Source organism: Sander lucioperca, chromosome 19, assembly GCF_008315115.2.
Source record: "Sander lucioperca isolate FBNREF2018 chromosome 19, SLUC_FBN_1.2, whole genome shotgun sequence".
Classification (NCBI taxonomy): domain Eukaryota; kingdom Metazoa; phylum Chordata; class Actinopteri; order Perciformes; family Percidae; genus Sander; species Sander lucioperca.
This window is the reverse complement of record NC_050191.1, coordinates 6,867,688-6,891,290: the sequence shown is the minus strand read 5'-3', so window position 1 is coordinate 6,891,290 and position 23,603 is coordinate 6,867,688. Positions and strand designations below refer to the sequence as shown.

At 40.3% G+C, this 23,603-nt stretch overlaps 2 protein-coding genes across 7 annotated transcripts in view; both read left to right on the top strand.

Moving 5' to 3' along the window:
- The window catches only part of fam184a (family with sequence similarity 184 member A), a 161,393-nt gene extending 142,225 nt beyond the window's left edge, over positions 1-19,168 (top strand). For 2 of the 6 annotated variants that reach the window (XM_031321935.2, XM_031321933.2), the window contains exons 19-22: positions 6,141-6,267; positions 7,659-7,763; positions 9,287-9,543; positions 18,604-19,168. In XM_031321935.2, the coding sequence (XP_031177795.1) occupies positions 6,141-6,267; positions 7,659-7,763; positions 9,287-9,543; positions 18,604-18,685 (571 nt within the window). In that variant the 3' untranslated portion in view covers positions 18,686-19,168. The remainder of the gene's footprint in view (positions 1-6,140; positions 6,268-7,658; positions 7,764-9,286; positions 9,544-18,603) is intronic. The other 4 variants (XM_031321936.2, XM_031321934.2, XM_031321937.2 and 1 more) reach the window with 3 other exon arrangements.
- A 2,253-nt stretch (positions 19,169-21,421) lies between these two features.
- On the top strand, positions 21,422-22,814 carry ptrhd1 (peptidyl-tRNA hydrolase domain containing 1). The gene is made up of 2 exons (XM_031322436.2): positions 21,422-21,683; positions 22,488-22,814. Exons 1-2 carry the CDS (start codon positions 21,474-21,476, stop codon positions 22,656-22,658), a joined length of 381 nt encoding a protein of 126 aa, XP_031178296.1. The 5' UTR covers positions 21,422-21,473; the 3' UTR covers positions 22,659-22,814.
- Positions 22,815-23,603: the final 789 nt, after the last annotated feature.

Here is a 23,603-nt window from a genome sequence, read left to right as displayed (position 1 = left end):
ATGACTTGACAGGGGAGAGTTCCTCTGACATTATTGTCCATTATTTATTATAGCCGTACACGTGACGTTTGGAACAGTGTCCGTTCAATATCTCTTATCGGCTTAACCATGCAGTGGATGGATGTGGATTCCTCCCTGTAGGTTGTGTTGAAAAAAATATTTTTCAAAGGCTTGCATATAAGCCGAGCAACAGCAGGTGCAGCTATCCAAACCCTGAAAATATTCTCTTCATGTGATCATAGAAAAAGAAAAATACCCAAATAAAACATGATGAATGCCATGGGTGACACCAGACTCCCTGACTCTCCAGCTGGGTGTAACAGAGAGTCCTCCTGCCCAGTGAAGGGTTGCTGATGCTGCAGCAGTCAGGCGTAAAATAGCTGGACACCAAACATTTGGTCTCAGTGTGCTCCTGCCCAGAGGACATTCAGCCGCAGTTCAACCAGCTAGTAAAAAAGATCTATATACCCGCTGGAACAACACGTTCTACAACAAGCAGAAAAATCCCCTCTGGATATTCCAGATCCGATCATGAACTCCACTAGAGAAGATAATATTTGTCTTGACTCCATTTGAGGAGTTTGCTGAACAAACGGGCTCTCTGGAAGTGTTAGCCTCAGACCCTTCTGTCAGTGTATGACAGAGATTCTTGGCCAACGTGACTGTTAAAGCTGTTGCTTTGTCCCTCAGCGTCTCACAACGACGTACAAGTTTAACTAATTCAGAAACAGGCAATATGAAGCTCTGCATTCATTCATAATCCCACAATGTGCCACCTTCCCGCAGAGCTGTGGAGTGTTTATTAGTGCTTTAGAACATAATTGCGGCAAAACAATGAGAAAATAGTCTTTCATTGCTCTCATTAGTGCTTTGTACTGTTCTCGCTCTCTTCATTTACTCTCTCGACCACCGCTGCTCTCTCTCTCTCTCTCTCTCTCTCTCTCTCTCTCTCTCTCTCTCTCTCTCTCTTTCTTTCTTTCTTTCTTTCTTTCTTTCTTTCTTTCTCTCTCTCTCTCTCTCTCTCTCTCTCTCTCTCTGGCCTTTTAGCCGGGGAGGAAGGGCCGACTATGAATGGTGTGTTTACAAACAGAAAGCCTTATTCACTACATATTCTACCTTTAAAGACAATTAACATTAAAACTTCAGTAGCAAAATGACTTGCAGGCGCTTCACTTTCTGAGAAAAATCCACTCTTGTATTACAACTTTACTTGAAACATACACTCCATTGGAAACAGGTGCAGTGATGTTTCCTGCCTGTTTCCTGCCTCTGGATATGTATGAGTTCTGAATGGAGGACAGGCTAGCACTACAGCTGCACTAGTCCATTTTTTGTTATTAAATGTCTCAAATGATTACTTATAATGTGAATGGAGTCGCTCGTAGTGACGAAGCCTCAGAGAATGATCACCCAACTCAGCTCTGTGGAGTGTTTTAGCATCTTTCAGCACATTGTTTTGGTTTTTCAGCCCTCAACTATACTGTTTTGGTTCAGTGTTGGTATTGGCCACCTCATTTTAGCAAAAAGGTTCTGATAGAACTATTCCACACTAGGGCTGCACAATTCATCGCAATTTTATCGAAATCGCAATATGGACTAGATTCAAGATACTTTATTGTCATTGTATGAACACAACGGAATTAGTTAGTGGCAATCAGTGCACCAGTAGTAAAAAAAACAAATGAAAAGATAAAAACACTATTTTTTTTTTTTTTAAGTATTATAGTGCTTTCATGACAGTAGTCCTTAGCAGCTACAGGTTGTATTTGTGTGTTTGTACATGGGGAGATGGAGGCTACAACTCTGGGGAAGAAGCTGTTCCTCAGTCTGTTAGTCTGGGTTTTGATGGTTCTGTATCTTTTTCCAGATGGTAATGAGACAAACAGACAGTGTCCTGGGTGTGTTGTGTCCATGCTGATGCCACTGGCTCTCCTCTGTAGGTGGCCAGCATGCACAGCATAGGTCCGGGAGCACAGCTCTTACAATCCTTTGTGCCGTTTTCACCACCCGGGCCAAGTCCTTTTGTTCTCTGCTGTAGCTGGCATACCAGTGCCAAATTGCCAAAATTTGTTAAAGTATGTGTCAAACCCTTTTGAATTAATTATTGTTGTTTTACAGAGACGTCCCAGCTTACAAATCGTATCCTACCTAAAGAAAAAAATCTCTGTTTGGTACAGATCCTCGCAAAAATCAAACTATAATCATTTAATTTTTAAATTTTATTATTTTTAAATGAAAATTAGAATAATGATACAAAATGATCATTCCCTTCAGCCTTCAATATCATAAATCATATCGCAATCGCAAATGATTGTACGTAACACAACAAGCACCCAACATTTAAGCCTTCTCTTTGTTCCATGCCAAACACGTACAGTGCACTGCTCGAGCAGCGAAAGAGATTCTGATGCCTGGGCTGCAGAAAATGTCCGACACGCAGGAGAAACACAATGAATCAGCTATCACAGGTGCACAGAAGGACCAGCACAGCGGCGGACAGTATATCTGATGAAAGTGCAGATCAGTATGTCTCTGTATCACTGAGCAGGGCTCCTTTCCAGCAGTGGATATTCCTCAGAGACCGCAGTTTGTCGGGAAGACAAACTGCCATGATACCAGGCCTTGGCCAAAGTGTGACTGCACACTGAGGCATAAATGTCACAAAGATTCCCCTCACTGGCTTGCACTGTGGCAGTGTGGGAAGTGAAAGGCTCACTGTGACAGTGAGCCTTTCACTTCCCACACTGCCTATTTCTGGATTTACCAATACCCTCAGGTATTGGTAAATCCAGAAATAGGCACACACCTAAACATGCAGAGAAACAGCTCTATAGCCAAAAAATATGACACTTGTAACTGAAGTCAGTGACTGTTTTGTGTTTTACTGAAACTTACTGAGCTTCCAGTGTTGAATTTGTTTTAATTAGGGCCCGAGCGCCGATAGGCCCTATTGAAACTGAAGGAATTATTATTTTTTGCAAGTAAATTGGCTTTTTGAGGGGCTTAACATATTCAAAAACTCACAAAATTTGGCGGTTGCATCAAGTCTGCTGAAAATTTACGTATTTTAAGGGTTTTGGGAATAGGCGCCCAATAATGGCTGTCTAGCGCCCCCTACAAAGTTAAGAAAATTGAGCCCCTGCAGTGCGTTTATCGTAGACTCACGAAACTTGGTACACATATGTAACATGTCAAGATGTACAAAAACCGTCATTGGAGCCATACCCTAAACCCAACAGGAAGTCTGCCATTTTGATTTCAAAGTTCGAAATTTGTGCGATTTTGGCCATTTTCACATGTCGTACTTTAACCAACTCCTCCTAGAGATTTCATCCGATCAACTTCAAATTCGGTCTGTACCATCTTAAGACATTAAAGATGAAAAGTTGTTAAAAAAAAAAATTTCATCATAGGGCGTGGGCATGACGGGGCGGCCATTTTGTGCGTTTCGCCATCAAAACAGGAAGTGGGTGTAACTTGAGTGTACATTGTCCAACTGGCTCGAAACTTTCCAGGATTCATAAGAGTCCAACCCTAAGGACAAATAAAGGCCGATATTTACTTAAAGTCATAGCGCCCCCTAGTGGCAACAGGAAGTAGGCCTAAAAGTCAAGGTGCTACACTTCAACGAACTCCTCCTAGACATTTCATCCGATGGACTTCAAACTTAGTCTGTATCATCTCAACACCTTAAAGATGAAAAGTTATTAAAAGAAAAACTTTTCGTCAAACGGTGTGGGCGTGGCATGGCGGCCATTTTGAGTGTTTAGCGATGAACAAAGAAGTTGTTGTAACTTGAGTGTACGTTGTCGTATCTGCCTGAAATTTCTCACGATTGACAAGGGTCCAGGCCTGAGGACACCTACAGGCCAAAATTGACTTTTGGTCATAGCGCCTTATATGACAAACATCATCCGATTTACATGAAACTTATAATGTGTGGTCTACATGTGATACTGTGCCACGCCCTATACTTTAACCACGCCCACTTACTCAGACAACCCTCCCTTTCATAACATTTGAACCGTTTAAGGTAGAGTCTTGTGTGAGGTGTCATTGAACTCAGCACAGAGTTCATTTTTAATTGGTGATGGTTTGACCCGCCCCCTAAGCTTTAGTCACGCCCCCTTTTATAACTAATGACCCGTTTGGTGTAGACCCTTGTGTGAGGTATCATTGAACTCAGCAGAGACTTTCTTATTTATTGATCATGGTTTGGCCCGCCCCCCTATGCTTAAGCCACGCCCCTTTCATAAATGGTGACCCGTTTATGGTAGAGTCTTATGTGAGGTATCATTGAACTCAGCAGAGTCTTCATTTTTAATTGGTGATGGTTTGACCCGCCCCCTATAATTTAGCCACGCCCCATTTCACAGCTAATGAACTGTATGACGTGGAGTCTTGTGTGAGGTATCGTTGAACCCGGCAGGGAGTTCCCTTTTCATTGGTGACGATTTGCAGTGTCTGAGTGCCGCGCAAATGCACGGTCGCAAGGAGCGGCGTCCGCCAGTAATCCCGACGCGCGCAGAGGCGCGAGGGCCCATCCATCGCTGCTTGCAGCTTTAATTTAAACTTGTATTTAGAGAGATACCCCACACTAAGTGCTCAGTTGACACTCTGGTAAACAATTTATGTATCAAATTATAAGGTTGACACAATGATGTGATATAAAGAAGTGGGCAACGGATGACTTGAATCATAGCTTGTGTATTGGTAACATTTAAAAGACAAATTTCTGAAACTGAAAAAAACCTTTCAAAGTGCATTACTTCTCTAAACACCATGCTGCCGTTGCCATATGGAGGCGTTTTTTTAAAGGCTTTTTGTTTAATTTCATTAAATTTTTTTAAAAAATGAGTAATTTTCCAGCCAACCTATGATTGGTTGTTTTTCGCTTCTTGAACGGGCTAATGCTAAATAATTATGCTCAGCGATCTTTAGCATGTGTTGCATTTGGAAAAATGTCACTGAATATGAGATGATTCAGAGGTTTTACACAAGTGGTGATTTCTCTGAGGGGGGCCGGTCGGAAAATAACAGAAATCCATTATAACGTTTTATGAAAGTTCTCATATCTCACAGAACAAAAACAACCTCCGGAGGAACTGTTTTTTTTTTGTTTTTTTTATTAATATTTGAACGTACAAAAGCCTTTTAATGGTTTTTGTGATGAGAAGAGAAGAGGGCAGGGAAGGGAAGGGACCGGGGACAATTACTGTTTTATTGATCAAAAGCTAATGAAAAAGCAAAGCCTATAAATCACTCATCTTTTTTTACTCCCTGTAGTACATGCATTTAACTCTCTTAACTCATAAAGGGTTCCATCTAATACACACACACACACACACACACACACACACACACTACAAAGTGCACCTGGCTCTTACACCTTTTTCTATGTGTAACTGATGTTCAGTGTCGCATATTTTACATGGATGAAACTGCACATACAGTATAACCTTGGTCTTCTCCCCCTTGTTAAGACTTTTTGAGTGTTGTCTTACATTTTTATTAACGATTGTAGTGTAGATAGTAGTGAAAGAAGTATTAAAATCATTTAGTATTATACTACTCTAAAAATACTCCACTACAAGTTCAAGTCCTGCATTTAAGTAAAAGTATGTATGAGCAAAATGTACTTACAGTAAAGTATGAACAGTAAAAGTATTGATTGTGCAGTAAAATGTTCCCTGTCAGTGTTTTCCTATTCTATCTGATGTTTCTGGATTAATATTCCTGCTGCATTAATATGTAAGTTTTATTTCACTGCTGTAGATGTTTAAGGTTGTGCTCGTTTTAACTCCTTTATGTACTGTTGGGTAGTTTGATCTGCAGCAATGCATCATATTCTATAAGATCATCATATGTTTGTAGCGTCTCTGTCCTGTGAGAACCACGTATCTCTAAAAAGTTTTCATGGTGTCAGAAAAACAGCCCTGTTTTCAGCTTTGTGACGATGTATTTACCAGCTGATCCAAGAGGCTTTTTAAAGTCTTTATTTAGCTGAAGAAGTAGGAGGATTTTCTCAACAAATAAAGGAACATTTCAGTTCATCACAAACAGTCAATGTCTAAACCTGATCGTGTTCAGTGGATCTCTGGTGCAGAATATTTATGGTTTTGTATTTTTCTATATTACAGGCTGGAAGGAACAGAGGACAAGTTCAGGAACAGGGAGAGTCGCCCTGAGGACCTGCAGATCATTGCCGAGCTGAAGGACATGGTGTCTGAGAGAGAATCTCTCGTCAAAAAACTGGTGGTAGGCAATGTGTGTGATATATAGAGGAGAAAAATGTGAAAAAGGAAAGTACTCCAATTTCTGTTCATTTGAAGCGTTCAGATGCAGTAGCACAAGTTTCCGTTTCTCACAGATTGGATATACACAACCAGGGTGCGATTTTCCACGGGGGGGGGATTGCTGCGTGGGATTTTCCCATTTTCTGGTCTACATATCCCTTCCTCTAAAATTATTTGTATCCCCTACTTCCCCAATAGACCATATATTATACACCTAAAAAAATAAGTATTTTAAACTAAGTAAAGTGCTGTAACGTGAAAATCAGAGCAGCAGTTGCTGGTTGTATTTAGCCGCTCCAGAGCTCCGGTACACCGGCTACCAGCGACAGTTATTTACCCGCCTATAGGTGACTGTAAGCCGGCTACAGGCACCGCCAGATGACAGTCCTTTCAGGGGCCGTGGTAGTTGAGTTTAGCCAGAAAATGTGAGCGTCATGCAGCGACGACTAGTTACGTTTTGGAAAAAGATTGTGGTTTGATTAACTCTCATGTTGTCCTCGGGTCAAATTTGACCCGTTCTCAAAACTTCTATATCAGAAATATGGGTTTCTTTTTAACCAAATGACTCAAAAAATTAAGTACAATTGCAAGTACTCGATTACTACTTTAATTGAATTGTGGGTATTCAATTTTATAGCATTTGAAAAAATTGAAATGGTTTCAAAACATACGTTCCTCTAACATTAGTCAAAATCATTCATCATTTCAAAATTAGGTATAATCTCCTATAAATGAGATATATTGACCATGAATTCCCAAAATATGTGTAAAACTATTGGTAATAAGTTGGTGTTAGTGAAAAATAGCATCGAAAACGTGGGAAAAAAGTGACGTCAGAAAATGTGTCAAAAATATTTTTAAAAAGGTAAAAAAAAGTGTTAATTTTGACCCAGAAAGACATCAAGTGCATGGTCGACCAGAAGACAACACAAGGGTTAAACAAGCGGCAATTTTTAATTTTGACGCGGAAGGACAACAAGTTCAACACTCCCGAGAAACGAACGAGTGTATCCTGGGTGAAAGTATTTTTTTCGCCGTGAAGTGAACTCCGCTCTCCGGCTCGAAAGCGCTGTTTGATGTTGACATAAAACGTTGTGCTATTTCATTTTGAAACTATTTTCCATTGAATATTGAAGTTCATAAATAAGTGTTTTGGCATGGCCGGCCGAGTGGCACTATATCCATGGTATTGGAAGGGGGATTTAATTCTTGCATGTTTTGTTTTGTTGTGCATGATCAACCCCCCCCCCCCCCTTTACCCCCCCTTCTGCTTTTTTCACAAATAGCACCCTGCTGACTTCTTTTTTTTTTTTTCTCAGTCCCTTGAGTCCTCCGTCAGCTTACATGGTTTTTCTCCTCCAGGACGATAAGAAGTTCTACCAGCTGGAGCTCGTCAACAGGGAGACCAACTTCAACAAAGTGTTCAACGCCAGTCCTAACGTAGGCGTTATCAACCCGCTGATTAAGGTAGGCCCTGATGTCCTGCAACACGCCACACACAGAGGCACTCTGATCAGCCTGTCACTTTATTCTACTACATAGCAAAGATGATACCTGCTCCATCTCATTTCACATGCATCAGTGCTGATTGATCAGAAGAACAAAGCTACTGTTGCAGTGGAACAGCCATAAATCATGACCACAGTGATTTTTTTTCAAATATCACTGTAAATCGCTGTTAACAAATGAGACCACGGGTGTTTCGGGGGTTGAACTGAGCAGCAAATCTGCTGCCACGGCAACACGAAGAGAAGCTGTTTTACAGCAAAAGACACGATCACGATGCTCCAGTGAAAAACCTTCAGCGTTTACAGCAAATGGCAGATGGTACAAAAGGGCGATGGAGAAAAGAAATCAATTTCAAAAGTTTTTTTTGGTCTTAAGTGCAAACAAAATCGCCAAGGACAGCGAAAGAGGACAGGAAACAACACAATTAAAGGAAATGTGGTGGGTTTTTTCGGCACCACTGGTATGAAAAGGAGGCTAACAGTCAGACATAAAAAGGTCTCATTTCTTTTTTTAAAGATGGTTTCTATAGGCTTTTATTAGCTTTTTATTATATAGAGCATCTAGAGAATGATAGAAAAGAGGGGGAGAGAGTGAGGGGGGGGGGGGGGGGACAGGAAGCAAAGCGCCGCTGGTTGGATTCAAACCTGGCACAAGGTCTCATTTCTTTACAGCAATTAAACCGAAGTGTCACCGTTCAAACGGTGACTCAAATTCAATGCACCGCCAAACGACAACACTAGATTCATTATTAATGCTTGTTAAAGCGAAATGGAAATTAAGTGAATCTCTTGAAGTAAAATGACCAAAATGGTGTGTTCATGCAGGATCCCATCGCTCATGATCAAAAGCTGTTTCAAAAATGTTTTCAGGCCCTATAAAAGCTCCCAGTGCTCCGGGAAATATGTCATTCCTCACAGTATGTCTGAGTTGAATGGTCCCCACTGCATGATAAGTATATAACTGTTGACGCCATCTCTCTCGGGTTCTATAACTTCCAGTATGTTTTTGTTCTTGTTACATGTATTTTACCCCCACATATTTGTATATGTGTTGTGTGTTCACCGTGTGCTAGTCTTCCACCCAGTTGGTCTTCCTGACTTTTTTTTAAATCTCCAGCTCTCCTTTGCTTTCCAAGCCATTTGTTAGTGCGAGATCTTTTCTGCTTTTTGACACATCTCTCCTCATCTGAACTTCCATTCTGCTCAGAGCGACTGCTGCTTTAAGACTGAGACTGAGTGATGCCGGTCTTCAGATTGATCCATTACCCTGTGCTTCGATCCATTTTTAAATGGAGGATCGAGTTAGCACGCTGCTCTTTCCTATCTCTCACTGGATGGACTGTTAGGGCTCTCCCTGTACTCCATCTTCCCTTTTTTTACCTCCATTTCTTCCTATCTTTTATTATTATTTTCTTTCAAACTTCCCTTTTGCTCCTTTTTTGACCCCCGTGCCCCTCCCTTTTCTTTTCTTTTTCTGTGTAGCAAAAGAAAAAGAATGAGAAAACCGCAGCCAGCCGATTCAGCAGCTCTCCTAATGTCAGGGCTCTGGAGGCAGCAGGTATGGGCGTGGGCGTGGCAGGCTCAGGAAGTGGGCAGCCCCCCCAGCCCCCACCCCCGCCCCCGGCCCAGCCCAGCCGCCTAGAGCCCATCCCCAACTCCCCCCTCCACCACCTTGAACTCAACTCCAACAAACCTCTTCCCCCGCCGACCCCTCCCACCGAACCCAAGAAATATATGAGGTGAGACCTTTTCAGCCCCGACGGGCAGCAGCTGGTCAATCCACGCATCAATCATCCAATCACAGACCTCAGTTTAATTGAAACAAATTCTGCTGATTAAAGAGAGTTAAAAGCACTTTTAATGAGTTGACTCATAGCCTTAGAGTCAAACCTGGAATGTACACACTGTATTTTTTAGGCCTTGTGTTATCTCACAAAAGCCTCAACGTTAAAAAAAAAACAAACGCCGGAACTCTCTGTTGTTTCTGGCTTTGAAAAAGAAACAGTGGGACAATAACTGGTGTTTTTTTTACATTTTCATCCCTTCCTGCCAAGTCTGGCCTTTTCATAAACCATAAGGAGCATGAAGTCATTGTCATCGCGAGCTGCAGAGTGTAAAAATAGAAGCTTTCAAACACTCTAATGTGTTGTAATTGACCATTCGCTAATCGCCAGCTCCTTAACAGTGCTGACCCATTTTTGCGACACGACTGGTGTCGTGACGTAGTGCATCCATGTTGGACAAACGCGTCACGTGGGTCTGGCTGCTCGAGAATTTAAACCGACTGTCATGGCGGCTCGGACAGAATACAATCTCATATTTTACGAAAATAGTTCACCGAAACGTGTTTCTGAAAACATTTTAAGCGAGAAATAGGCCATGCAGTTGCTGAATCTGTCTTCATTTCAGATCGACAAAGGTCAGTTTGAAAGATTTTCGTCTACTTCTACTGGATAGTCGTGTCGCGTTCAACGGATTCATTTGCATAAAGATGGGCATCGGCCAGCTTCTTGACGCGCAACATTTTTTCAAATGCAGCGCCGCCTTCCCTGGATGCTTTGCGGGCACGTTAAAGTTGCTTGACGTCACCCATAGGAATAAAGTGGAGCGCGGCACTACAGAAGCGTCGCACGGACAAATGGATCAGCACTGTATGTTACTGTCGCTACGCCTGTCAAGCTTGTTATGCTCTTTCACAATGCAAATAACAATGTGTCATTTGGGTCCTTAAGTACTTATATCTTAAAGGGACTTTAGTTAGACAACAAACCTCATCTAAGTGGACTTTTAACATGATTATTTCAGTTGTTACTGCATACTAAATAGTGAGCCAAACAACTCAGAAATTAGTATTTAGAATAGTCTTTTTTTTTGAAAAAATGCTGAAATGAAATGATGCTGTACACCAACGCCTTTAAGATGAGGACGAACCAATGTGTACCTCTAGCTCAGGTAACGACTTTAGCCGGGGTTGCTGGATTGTAAACTTCCCCAAATCAACTACAGATTAGGACAGAGACGCTAACGTTAGCCTGACATAGCAGTATCCAGGGCCGGCGGGGAAATACTATACAGTGGATGTTCTAGTCAGGAACAGGTTTTTTTGTTTGCTTTTTTTTTATATAAATTGTAACCCCACAAAATAATGTAAAACCCCTGGCCTTGGAAGTAACGCTGCATTACTACTGTAGGTAGTAAGATAGTAACCCGGACATGCTAACTTTTGCATCTTACGCTAGAGCAGATAAACACACTATTTAATGCGTTCTTTGCACTTTTGCTCTTTTGTTTTAAAAGAAACCAGTTTCCAAAGTCATTATATATATTTATGGAGTAATACTCCACTTCCTGTTTACGTTTTCTAAGCTATGATTGGACGATTGTGGACCCGACTGCATTTAAACTGAGAGACATCAGCAGCACCACAGGTCTTTTAATAAAAGTGATGAATATTTAGAAATGATCATTACACTCAGGACATAAACACAAGAGTCCCAACTGAAGCTTCAAAGAATGGCCTTGGAATGCAAAAGGGGCATGTTTTTATTTTTTTGTCCTTTCCACGTGTCCGTCAGTCTGAACATGCTAACCGTGTGCATGCCGCCAGGTTTCCCATTTTCTGTTCAGGAAGTTATAAAACTTGCTGTTGCTATCTGTTGTGGCTTTTTGTTGTGCATTGTGTCATTTTGTGATTCTTCATCCTCTCATCTTCATCTGAATTTCAGCATGTTGGCACACGCTGCACTTTTTTCTCCTCAACTCGAAAATGGGATTTTGTACAAAGTAAATAAAAAGTATTTTCTAATGTGAGTTTAAAAAGAAGTAGATGTTGTCTTTTTTCTATCATGGACTGTCCCCTCTGTGTGTGGTGTTGTTTTATTTTGAAAACAGCTTTACTCCTCAACTCTTACGGTCCAAAAAATCCCTCTTGTTTCTTGATGATGGCTGTGATTGGTCATGTGGTGTGAACTGATATGATGATGAATTATGTAACATGCTTCTCACATGAATACATGCAGTTTGGGTATCGCATGCCAAGGAGTGTGTTTTAGGCGCTGGTATGTAGGTTTACAGCATGTGTGTGTGTGTGTGTGTGTGTGTGTGTGTGTGTGTGTGTGTGTGTGTGTGTGTGTGTGTGTGTGAGAGAGAGAGCATGTTTTTAGTTATTTTTAATCTATCTTCTTGCATGTTTTACCTGCTGTTTGTGTAAAGAATGAAATGTGGGGACTGCTTTGCAAAAGCTTTGGGACAAACCTGTTGTTATGGCAAGGCAGGAGCACCACCAGCAACACACACACACACACACACACACACACACACCAACACAACAAAAGAGCCAAGCATTGACAGTATGAGGTCAGATATTATAGATCTGCTTTGAAATGTTTTCAGACTCCATTAAACGATTTGTCTCTCCTCGCCCTGCACACTCTTTGTTCTTGACAAACTTTTGTAATTAGACTGACTCCAACACTGAGCAGCAATTTGTAAATCTGACCCCTTTAAATCATTTGGTCCTTTAAGTATATATATATATATATATATATATTTAAGAGGACTTTTATTAAACAAACCTCATCTAAGTGGACTTTTAACCTGAGTCCAAGCAGGAATATTTCATTTGTTTCTGAATACTAAATAGTGAGCTAAACAAAAGAGAAATTAGTATTTAGAATAGTCTTTCTTTCCTGATAGAACACCAACTACGGACTGGGGATTTAGGAATTAATCCTCCTCCTACCTCCGCTTGCTGTATTTTTGTGTTAGCAATGATGAGTAAGATAGAAAACACACTACCTTAATGTGCATTGGTTCAGCTGGCTCTGCCTGGGACAAATATCTAAACACATATTATTAAGCTCACTTTTTCTGACACTTAGTTTATAAGGACTAATGAGAACATGATTTTGGCCAGATGTGTTGAGGAGAGAGGAAATATAGGCTCTTTAAAATTGCCTAATTTGAATCATAGTTCAAAGTATTGTGTATATACCTTATATTGTGGTCAATGTGGTTTCTATTCTTTACTGAAAATACAGCAAGAAACACTAGATTTAAATGCCTGTAGGATTCAGAGAATTAAACCAAAAACGTGCACACCTGTTAAGTTGCAGCTTTAAAAGAACGCACTGAGCTTTTTTCTCTCAGTCATCTGTGCTACTGTAGTCTATATCCATGACGTTCCACCTCCAGGATTGCTCCATTGCCGCCGGAAATTCCGCCAGATGTCCCTCTTTTCGGCCGGATGTCCGTCACCTTCCTCTTTCTTTGTGTTGGCTTTTAAAACTCCGGTGGATTTCTGAGGACTATGTTTAACTGCTCCTCAGATCTCTGCAGGGTAAATCCAGACAGCTAGCTAGACTATCTGTCCAATCTGAGTTTTCTGTTGCAACTTTTGAACGTACACGTTCCACCAAAACAAGTTCCTCCCCGAGGCTATTTTGCAACAGCACCGTGCGGAGCTTAGCCCCGCCCAAGACGATTGTGATTGGTTTAAAGAAAGGCCTATAAACCAGAGCATGTTTTTCTCCCATCCTGGAATGCTGTGTGGACTAGCCAGACCCTCCTCCACAGCGCTGTGGAGGAAGGTCTGGCAATGCGAACTAGTGCTACTATTACTATCACCTGTAGAGTCATTTTGTGCTCCATGTGCAACAACTAGTATACTGTACACTATGTTAAAAGCCAATAGAATTATCCAAAAAGTCAGGAAATGAGAACTTCTTGCAGCTTTAAAGTCCAACTAAAATCGCATTTAGTCAGAAATAATGTCAATATGTTTTTTTATTGTCTCAGCCAGCTGGAGGGATGTGTCGCTGTCTGTGTTTGATTGACAGCAGCTGGCAGATGAAAAGTAAACACACATGCTGTAGCCAACATGTCATGGGTAGACAAAGCAAGGACCAGCATCTAACCAACCGGAGGGACATTTGCAGATATGTTTACATGCTGTTTAATGTGCTGCAGCTGAGCAGCTAATCAGCCATGTAGCCTGTACACTGACGTTAGCAGTGCACTTATCCCAGGTGAATATTTGTTTGGCGGCTTGTTCAACAAGCTAAGCTGTAAGATAAGACGTGTGTTCATGTTTTGTTTTTTTAAGTTGGATGAAAAGGAGACTTTAGCAGGAAAGCTACCGTGGGTTGTTGTGTCCCTTGTGTTGTGTAGCAGCCTGCTGTCTGGCTCTGTGTAGTCCAGCATTGCCAAACCTACCTCCACAGCGCTGTGGAGTAAAGTCTGGCTACACCACAGATACATTCTAGGATGGGAGTAAAAAAATACTCTGGGTTGTTTGCATTTCTTTAAACCAATCACAATCGTCTTGGGCGAAGGCTAAGCTCCGGACGCAGCGATGGCGGCTCTGCTAAATAGTCTCGGGAAGGAACTTGTTTTTGTGGAACATTTGCACCCCGCAAAAGTAAAGCGCCACTAATAATATTACATGTTGTTAACTGTTCACACAATACAGTAATGTGAGCTATTTAAATTAGCTGTGTGTACTTTCGTCCACAGCAATCCCCACCATTCGGTCCCAAAATGTCCCAGTTAGAGAGTAAATGCCAATAATTTCCCGAAAGAACCAAGCAGGCCTGCATACAGTCCAAATTGTCTTAAAAACTTGCCATTTTCAGTGTTGCTAGCTCGATGTTTGTTGTTGTTGTTGTTTCCCGTAGCGAAGGGATTTTGAGAACGGCGACACACAGAGAGCAGAAGCAGATGGGCTCCCTAGAAAATGTACTTCCGTTGATCCAGACAAGGCTCTGTGTGTCACTGCTTTATGCAAGATTGGATTGGCTGTATCAAAATAAGGTCTCCGGGCGCCCGGATAGCTCAGTTGGTAGAGCGTGCGCCCATATATAGAGGTTTACTCCTCGACGCAGGGGGCCCGGGTTCGACTCCGACCTGCGGCCCTTTGCTGCATGTCATTCCCCCTCTCTCTCCCCTTTCATGTCTTCTGCTGTCCTATCAAAGTAAAGGCCCAAAAAATAATCTTAAAAAAATAAAAGTAAGGTCTCCATCTACGTGTATGGAGACTTGAATGGTATTCTGTCGCATCAATGCAAAACTAGAGGGTGCCATCATGAAACCAAAAAATATATAAAATTATCCCTTTTGGTTTTGGCTAGAAAATAAAAGGCAGTTTAATTTCAGTTGGACTTTAATGCTTAATTGTTATTGCAGAGAAGTTTAGTCAAATCTGCACAAAAATAACATAATTAGTTGACCAGTAGAACAAAAAAAAAACATGTTATTCATTCACTGATCCTGCTGGGACTGTTGGGCCAGACAAACGCTTGTAGTGATGTAAGCTTTTTTCTAGCTGCCACTCTCACTCACAAGCTGCGAAGAGAAGTCACTTCATTACTTTGTTTCCTCGGATTCTTTTCTTCATCTCTCTCATCATCTCATCTTCTGCCAATCTTCGTTTCATGTCCTCTCACATGTCCTTCCCTTCATCCCTCACTTCAACATCAAAACATCTCTGCTCACATTTTCATTTCCCTTCTCTTGTCTCATTGCCCGTCATCGTAATCTTCGGTTTCTGTACGTAAGCCACCTAAAATGATATCCAAAAAGCACATTTGATAGATGAATATTCTTTTTATTACAACTTCATACCCATCACAGTAGATATTAACACACATTTCTGCTCATCATAAATTGTAATTTTATATATTCTTCATATTCCTTTTTTATACATTGTAGACATATTGATGATTTATGTACTTGAGATACAGACCTTCATATTTTTGAAGGTCCCCCCCCAAGGACTGTAAACTGATACCAACAATGATTGACATTTTCCTGTAGAAAACAAAATACTTCAAATAGTTCATGAGGTTTGGTAGATGTTGTGTAGTCAGATACTTTGACATGCTAAAACACTGTTAAAGGCTCATTACATCCTAACGGTGGTGGAAGAAATATTCAGATCCTTTACTTAAGTAAAAGTACTAATACCACACTGTGACAATACACCATTACAAGTAAGTCCTGCATTGAAAATGTTACTTAAGTAAAAAGTATGTAAGTATAATAAGGAAAATTGTAGTTAAAGTAATAAAAGTAAAACTCAATGCAGAAAAATTGTATATATTAAGCTACCGTATATCATTAGATTATTATTACTCATGAATGTAAAAGAAGGATTTTACTCTTGTAGTTGTTTAAGGTGGAGCTCATTATGAACTAATGATTATTTGGATTATGGATTAACTTGCTGATTATTTTCTTCACTAATCAAATATATGGTTTGTAAAAAAAATATGGAGAAATGCCATCACAGTTACCCACAGCCCAAAGGGACACCTTCACAATGTTTGTCTTGTCCAACCAACAGTCCACACCTCAACATTATTAACAGTGAATTGGCTAATTAATTACTAAAAACAGTTGAATATGACCATTAATACAGTATAAGTGCATATTAGAGTACGGATCGGGTCACATTTTTCTGTCCGAGCCTGACCCGAGTCCGACACAGTTAAAATCTCATTTTTTTCCTCATACTAATGACACATGTACGTTTGTTTGTGTGGAAAGCCCGCTTTTACTAAGCAACTGTAGAAGGCATTCGGAAATGTCAACAGATGACGCATAGGTTCAGATTTGTGATATGATTGGGCCTCTTGTGCGCGTCTGTGTTAACGTGCTCTTGTTGCCCCGTGTACGCTGCTTTGCATCAAGTGAAACAGGCCCGTTGGCTACATACATAATAAGCTGTTTTAAATTTAAAATTTTCAATACCTTATCGTGCTGATGTGACCAAGCCCAACCCGAACCCGAACATCATTTCTAAATATCTGTCCGAACCCGGCCTGGCCCGTCGGGTCCCGTTGGGCTCGGGTCGGGTATCCATCCTCTAGTGCATATGGACAGTAGAATGGAGTTGGGACACACAACATGTGTTTCTCTGCTCTCCTCTGCTGTGGCTCACTGGATCCTGACAATGGCTTTGCTGTCCCCGTGTGGACAGAACAGTGGATTACACCTTCATTTAAACCATCTTCAAACCTTCAGATTAGGACTATCTTTGTACTCTGTGCCATTCTCAGTAGTGGAATGTAACTAAGTACATTTACTCAAGTACTGTAGTTAAGTACAAATTTGAGGTACTTGTACTTTACTTGAGTCTTTTCTTTTAATGCTACTTTCTACATCCACTCCGTTACATTTCAGATAGAAATGTTGTTCTTTTTACTCCACTACATTCATCTGACAGCTTTAGTACTAGTGACTTTACAAATTAAGATTTTTGCACACAAAACACATGCAGTTTATAAAATACATTGTTTTATTATAAATTAAACTACCCCATAATAGGCGCACAACTTCAGCCTAAATGATTAGCTGAATAAACACTTAGTTGATTGACAGAACTGCTTGGATTGTTTGTAGTTTTCTAGTGTGAGGATTTTTCTGCATGGAGTACTTTACTTACTTTAAGTACATTTTCCTGATGATACTTACATACTTTTACTTAAGTAACATTTTCAATGCAGGACTTTTACTTGTAACAGAGTATTTTTACAGTGTGGTATCAGAACGTTTACTTAAGTAGAGGATCTGAATACTTCTTCCACCACTGGCCAGGCTAAGTCAATACAGCAAGCAGTTAAAGTCTGTGTTTGATTCTCATGAATTCAGTGATTAAATTACATTTTAGCACAGAAAGAGAAGAGGTCTAACAGAGGACTGCAGTCAGCGATAGTAGAACAATACACTGTGTGTGTTAATGGACAGAAATTATCTACTTTTTGTAACTTTAGTAAGTTTAAGGGGAGATACAAACAGTGAGGTGTAAGACTAAGCTTAGTCTCGCTTTGCCAGACCCTCCTCCAAAGTGCGCTGAAGGAGGGTCTGGCTACTCCACATTAGAGGATGGATACCCGAACTGAGCCCGTCGGGACCCAACAGTAGCCTACCTGACGGGCCAGGCCGGGTTCGGACAGATATTTAGAAATGATGTTTGGGTCGGGCTCGGTCACAACAGCGCGATAAGGCATTGAACATTTTAAATTTAAAAAAGCTTAGGCCTATTATGTATGCCTGTGTTAACGTGCGCTTGTTGCCCCGTGTGCGCTGATGCGCTCATCTGTTGACATTTCCGAATGACTTCCTACAGTTGCTTAATAAAAGCTTTCCACACAAACAAACGTACATGTGTCATTAGTATGAGAGAAAAATTTTAACTGTGTCGGGCTCGGGTCGGGCTTGGACATAAATATCTTAATGCCTGTCGGGCTCGGGCCGGGTTTGGTTACTGCTCTGTTGGGCTCGGGTCGGGTTCGGTCACGGCTCTGTTGGACGCGGGCCGGGCTCGGACAGAAAAATGCGGCCCGATCCACACTCTACTCCACATAGCATTTGGGGCTAGGAGGAAATCGTGCTCTGGTTTAATGGTATTTCTTTAAACCAATCAGAATTGTCACGGGCGGTGCTACACTCCGCAAAGAGCCGCTGCAAAATAGTCATGCGAGAGAAAAAACTCAGATTGGACAGATAGTCTAGCTAGCTATCTCAATTTACCCTGCAGAGATCTGAGGAGCAGTCAACAATAGTCCTCATAAAAAAGAAAAAAATAAAAGAAAGCGGAAGGAAACAGAAAATACAAACATCCGGCGGAATTTCCTGCAGGACCAGAGCAATCCCGGAAGTGGAACAAGAAGGATAAAGACTAGACTAAGCTAAACCAACCAATGACTTTTTCCTTGACTTGTCTTTTTCTGTCTTTATGTTTTATTTTTTGTTGTGGTGATTTCTTTTCTTTTCATTTTGTCGCGCTCCCCGTCCTGAAGCCCTCCTGAAACGAAGGACTCCACCATCGACTCCCCGGACGCTCAGCGCCAGGAGTGGTTCGCTCAGTACTTCTCCTTTTGATTGACCACAAACCTGCAAACACAAGGATTCAGCATGTCAACCAAACTTAAAGAAAAAAAGAAGAAGAAAAAAAAAGAGAAAAAAATGTTAAAAACTATTTGTTCTTTATTGTCATTGAGAGGTTTGAGGATCAATTCACTACAGGTTCAGTCAACTGAAGCTATAATCCATGGCTTGAGAACTCGATGTCATTCATTTGGTTAAAAAAATGTAATGATTATCCACTTCCCTGTTGTTGACTGAGGTGAAGGTGAATTGAGCCTGAATCCTGACCGTCAAACGTCATCACTCTGGTCTGATTTGAGTGTTTGATAATCTCTGATTGTTTCACTGTGAACGAGTTTCTCTCTTAGTACAGTGACAATGATCATCTTGATGTTTATTTCATTTCTTTACATCCTAACTTATTTTGCAGTTTCTTGGGACTAGGAACAAAAAAGAGTGGTTCATTATCATGCTGCTAATTGCCATTGTTGGACTACAGTAAGAAATATATATATAAAGAAATATACGGTAGGTTATTGTGCTCTCTCTCTCTCTCTCTCTCTCTCTCTCTCTCTCTGTACGGCATCTTAGACTAGGAGCGCTGATCTAAGACCAGTTTGCCTCCTCATTTATGGTGACATTTTACATGGACCTGATCCTAGATCATTTACACTTCTCTGACATGAATACAGGCTCTGGTTTTAGGACGGCACCATCATGGCAAGTTTGTTACAGCTGCATAGAAGTTTCAGCAGATTTTGGTAGAATATTAAAACCTGTTTGTAAGGCTGTCTGTCTCAACACAGATACAATGATGTCTCACCAATTTTAAAAACAAAAATAGCATATTTTATATTTATATTATAATGTGTATGCTTAATAAATAATTATTGTGACATTTACTTGTGTTTGTTTGTCATTTATTTGAGTTAATCGGTGGTTTACATTTAATTTAATGTCAGATTATGGAAGTTCATTAATGACAAATATACATACACTACTGTACGTGACAGTTTATACATTTTACTATTACTATTCACCTCTCTACCACAGTATTATATTTTATATTACATTTTATTTCAATATGATAACTGCTGCCTGCACTATTTTGTCTTTATTGTCTTTGATTCTAATAAGATTTAACTGATGTTTTTTTTTCCTTTTATACATATTTGTTTGAGCATTATTTGAGGGAGACTGACAATTAAGAATTTAAATGCCAATGACTGCTTCACATATGAAAAATGAACTTGAATATTGAGCAAAAACAAATTGAGTTTTAACGGCTAATGTGATGCAGAACAAGTTTACTAAGTTCATTGCTAGTTTCAAGGCCAGTTTCAGTTCTTGTTTGTCCCTATTTTCTCAGAACTTGAGAATGTAGGCGAGTGCTGACCAACAGACTTCATCAGACAGGTTAAGTATTTTAGACGAATAAAAAAAAAAAAAAAAGCAAGGTAAAGATAAAACAGAGAAGAGACTGACATTAGATAGATTACTTTAACGGTTGAAATTTCATTTTCTGGTTAAATACTCACAAAGAGTTGTCCTTTGCACTCAGCATGGGAGACAAACTTACAAAACAGATTGCTGTTTTAAAGACAATGAGTAAATGAATCCTGTACTTTTTGGTCTTTGCATTCTTTTACTTTTTACACATGTGAATCTGTACCTTACTGTTCTCAAATCTTAATTTGCAGATTAATAAAAGCTTGGATTTCTCTTTTGCCCGCTCAATAGTTTTGTCATTAGTAATCTTCCATACCTCTTCAGCCTGGGGTATTTTTAAAATAGCTCTAACTACTGTCAATAGAATATAAAACTACAACACCACAAAAAAAAAACATTTCCAAATGATTTTAGTGAGCAAATCGTTTTCCAGGGTGATGGCAGTGAAAGGGTTTCTCCCAGATGTCCTAATATATATTTCCACTGGGTCATCAGTCACTGTTTTTACTACAGGTTTGACATAAAATGAGCTAGTTATTTTTTTATGTTAAGGCTTAATATCCATTCTGCAGTGTAATATCATACCACACATGGATTTGAAAATACAGTGTTTTAAACCCAGATTGAACAGTATCATTCAAGACGGCTCAAAATATATCATATACAAGGTAAGACGGTGAAGGAACATTATGTATAAAGTGCATAGGGAATCTCCAAAATGCCGTTTTTATGATTGCATTATTGTTTTATTTGATCTTTTATGCATCAGTGTTGTCAGAATGAGAAATAGCCAACTGTTGAAAAGAAAGATGGTGACACACAGCCAACAGGTGTCTAGTTTGCCAAAAAGCCAGAAGAGAAGCATAGAAGAAGATGATGATGAAGATGATGAAGAAGGAGAAGCAGACGAGGAGGATGAGGAGGAGGAGAGAAGAAGAAGAAAAAGGTACAATGACAACTTTCCCCAGCTGTTTGAAGACATTTCAAAAATTGTTCATGTCCTCATTGTGTTTATCTTTTTATTGCCGTTTTTATTCTTTCGTCTCTATTTTGGGAGAGGAGATAATGGAAGCTGGAAGATAATTTGTTCCTTCATTTCCTAAACGCTTAACCGAATTTAGCTTAGCCTATCATGCGACTTTGTTAAATTATCGTTTGGTTGGAATTAAGAGAAAAGAGTGTTTCTTTGCTGGTACCGCAAGCAGACAGTATGTTTTACCATGCAGTTTTAAAAGTAACCGGTAGAGTGCAGTGACGTTGTAATATCGTTTAATAATAAACTACACATCTGATGAACCGGAAAATAAACAACCCCTGTATTGGTTCCTGTAAGGTTACAGGCAGAAAAATAAAGATGGCGGCTACGGGAGCCGGGTCTCCTAGCCGGTTGGTCCAGTATGTTGTTGTCAGGTCGGATCTGGTTCACAAGCTGTCCTGGCCTCTGGGAGCCGTTATAACTCAGGCCTGTCATGCCGCTACTGCCGCCATTCACCTTCACTACGGGGACCCGGACACACAGCAGTACCTCGCAGAGCTGGACTCCATGCATAAAGTGGTGCTAGGGGTAAGCTCGACACGTCACGCCAAACTCCAATCAAATATTTGTCACTTTTAGTTATTACAGCGCTTATATCGTTTTTCACAATATACCTAACAACAAATTAAATCTGTTCTGGTTAGGTGTATTATTCGGCGACACTAAATTTCTGTAAAGTGTCATATTTAACCGGTTTGTATGAGCTATCCTCCTTCACTATGGGTAGCTAGCTAGCTAATTTAGCGCTAGCTAGCTATTTAAAACACATGCGAAAAGTTTATGAGAACCAGAGGTGAAGCGATTTTAATGTTCCTTGGTTTTGCTAGTAAAAGATTTGGTCTGATGTGTAAGATGAGTGCTCAATTTCAAATTAACTCCCTGAGAGTGTAATAAGGTATTTAATGTTTTTCTAGGTATATATTTGTGGTGATGAGCAAAGAAATTATGAAATGATGGAATTTCTAATGGAGTATGGTATTTTCTTGTATGTTTTTTCGTTTTTTCTCCGTACAAGATTTCAGCTGTCATCAGTCTAACTTTGATGTTAGGGCAACTAAAAATAACTGATAATGTTGATTCTCAAGGATTTATATAATTCTATTTAAAATAAAAATGTAATGTATTATAAATACACCTGATGAAACTCCCTCTTTAGATTTCAGCCAAGTAGCACACAGGCCCAGCTGAATTTCACTATGATGCAAAGAAAATGTTTAGATGTGATTTGGACAGGACAACAAATATTTCCTCACATGGAGCACCGGAAATGTGACATGGCTCAGTCTTGTTAATTTCTTTGATAGCGCTGTGTCTGTATTTGTTTTTCTCCAGGCTCCAGACGAGGCCGCCCTCTCCGGTCTATCGGAGACCCTAACACAGGCTGGTGTGGCCCACAAGCTTTGGATCGAACAACCAGAGAACATCCCCACCTGCTTGGCTCTGAAGCCATGTCCAAAAGAGACTGTCCAGCCGCTGATGCGCAAGTTCAAACTCTTCAAATGACTGCCTTGAAAGACATTGTCCACCTATGCACTACAGTGCATGTCAGTATCTAATTTCATCCATAAAAGGAGAACATCTGAAAGTTGTACTCTTCACCTCAGTGCATCCAAACACCTGTAATAATGTCCGAGATTAAAGTTGAAAAATATGAAGTTCTTTTCTGGATTAATTTGTTCAGTTGGTTGAAAAAATAGCTTGATACAAAACAAGGCAATTCATTCTTTTTTTTGGCTTATTTTCTTTATTGATAGGACAGTTTAAGTAAGGAAAGTGGGAGCGGGGGGGGGAGGACATGCAGCAAAGGGCCACAGTTCAGAACTGAACCCGCAGCCGCTGCGACAAGGACTGAGCCTCTGTACATGGTGAGCTAACGAGGCGCCCCAGGCCATTGATTTTGCCACAACAAAGTAAAATCCATTTCAACAATGTAAAAAAATAAAAAATGGACCACGTGGTATGGATGGCTTTGACTTGTAGCCACATAAAAGCAATTGCAATTCTCGAGCGGTTTAACTTAATCTGTTGTAAACACGTTCTGTAAATAAATCATACTTGTTTAACAAACTGTCTTAAGAATGCATGCTATGACATTGCCAATCCTCAATTTCAGGATGGAAAAAGATCCGCTTTGTCGTGTTTTGCTGTGGCATGACTCACACGAGTCAATGTTTTCATGCACATTTACACTTTCTCATTTCCTTTGCATCAAATCAAGTTGTGCAAAATCTCTAGCTATATTTCTACAGTATGAACCGTCACTGCAAAGCCTCTAAACACTGTTTGCAAAAGTCTTAATACAGGTTACGTTAGTCATGTCATTTTTTTAGAAAGAAAACCCTCCAAAAAAAGTACTTGATCTGCTTAGATTCTCAGCACACTTATGCAACAGACAATCCCGTCATACCATCAGTGTTTGTTGTGCAAAGGAACTGCATTAATCATAAG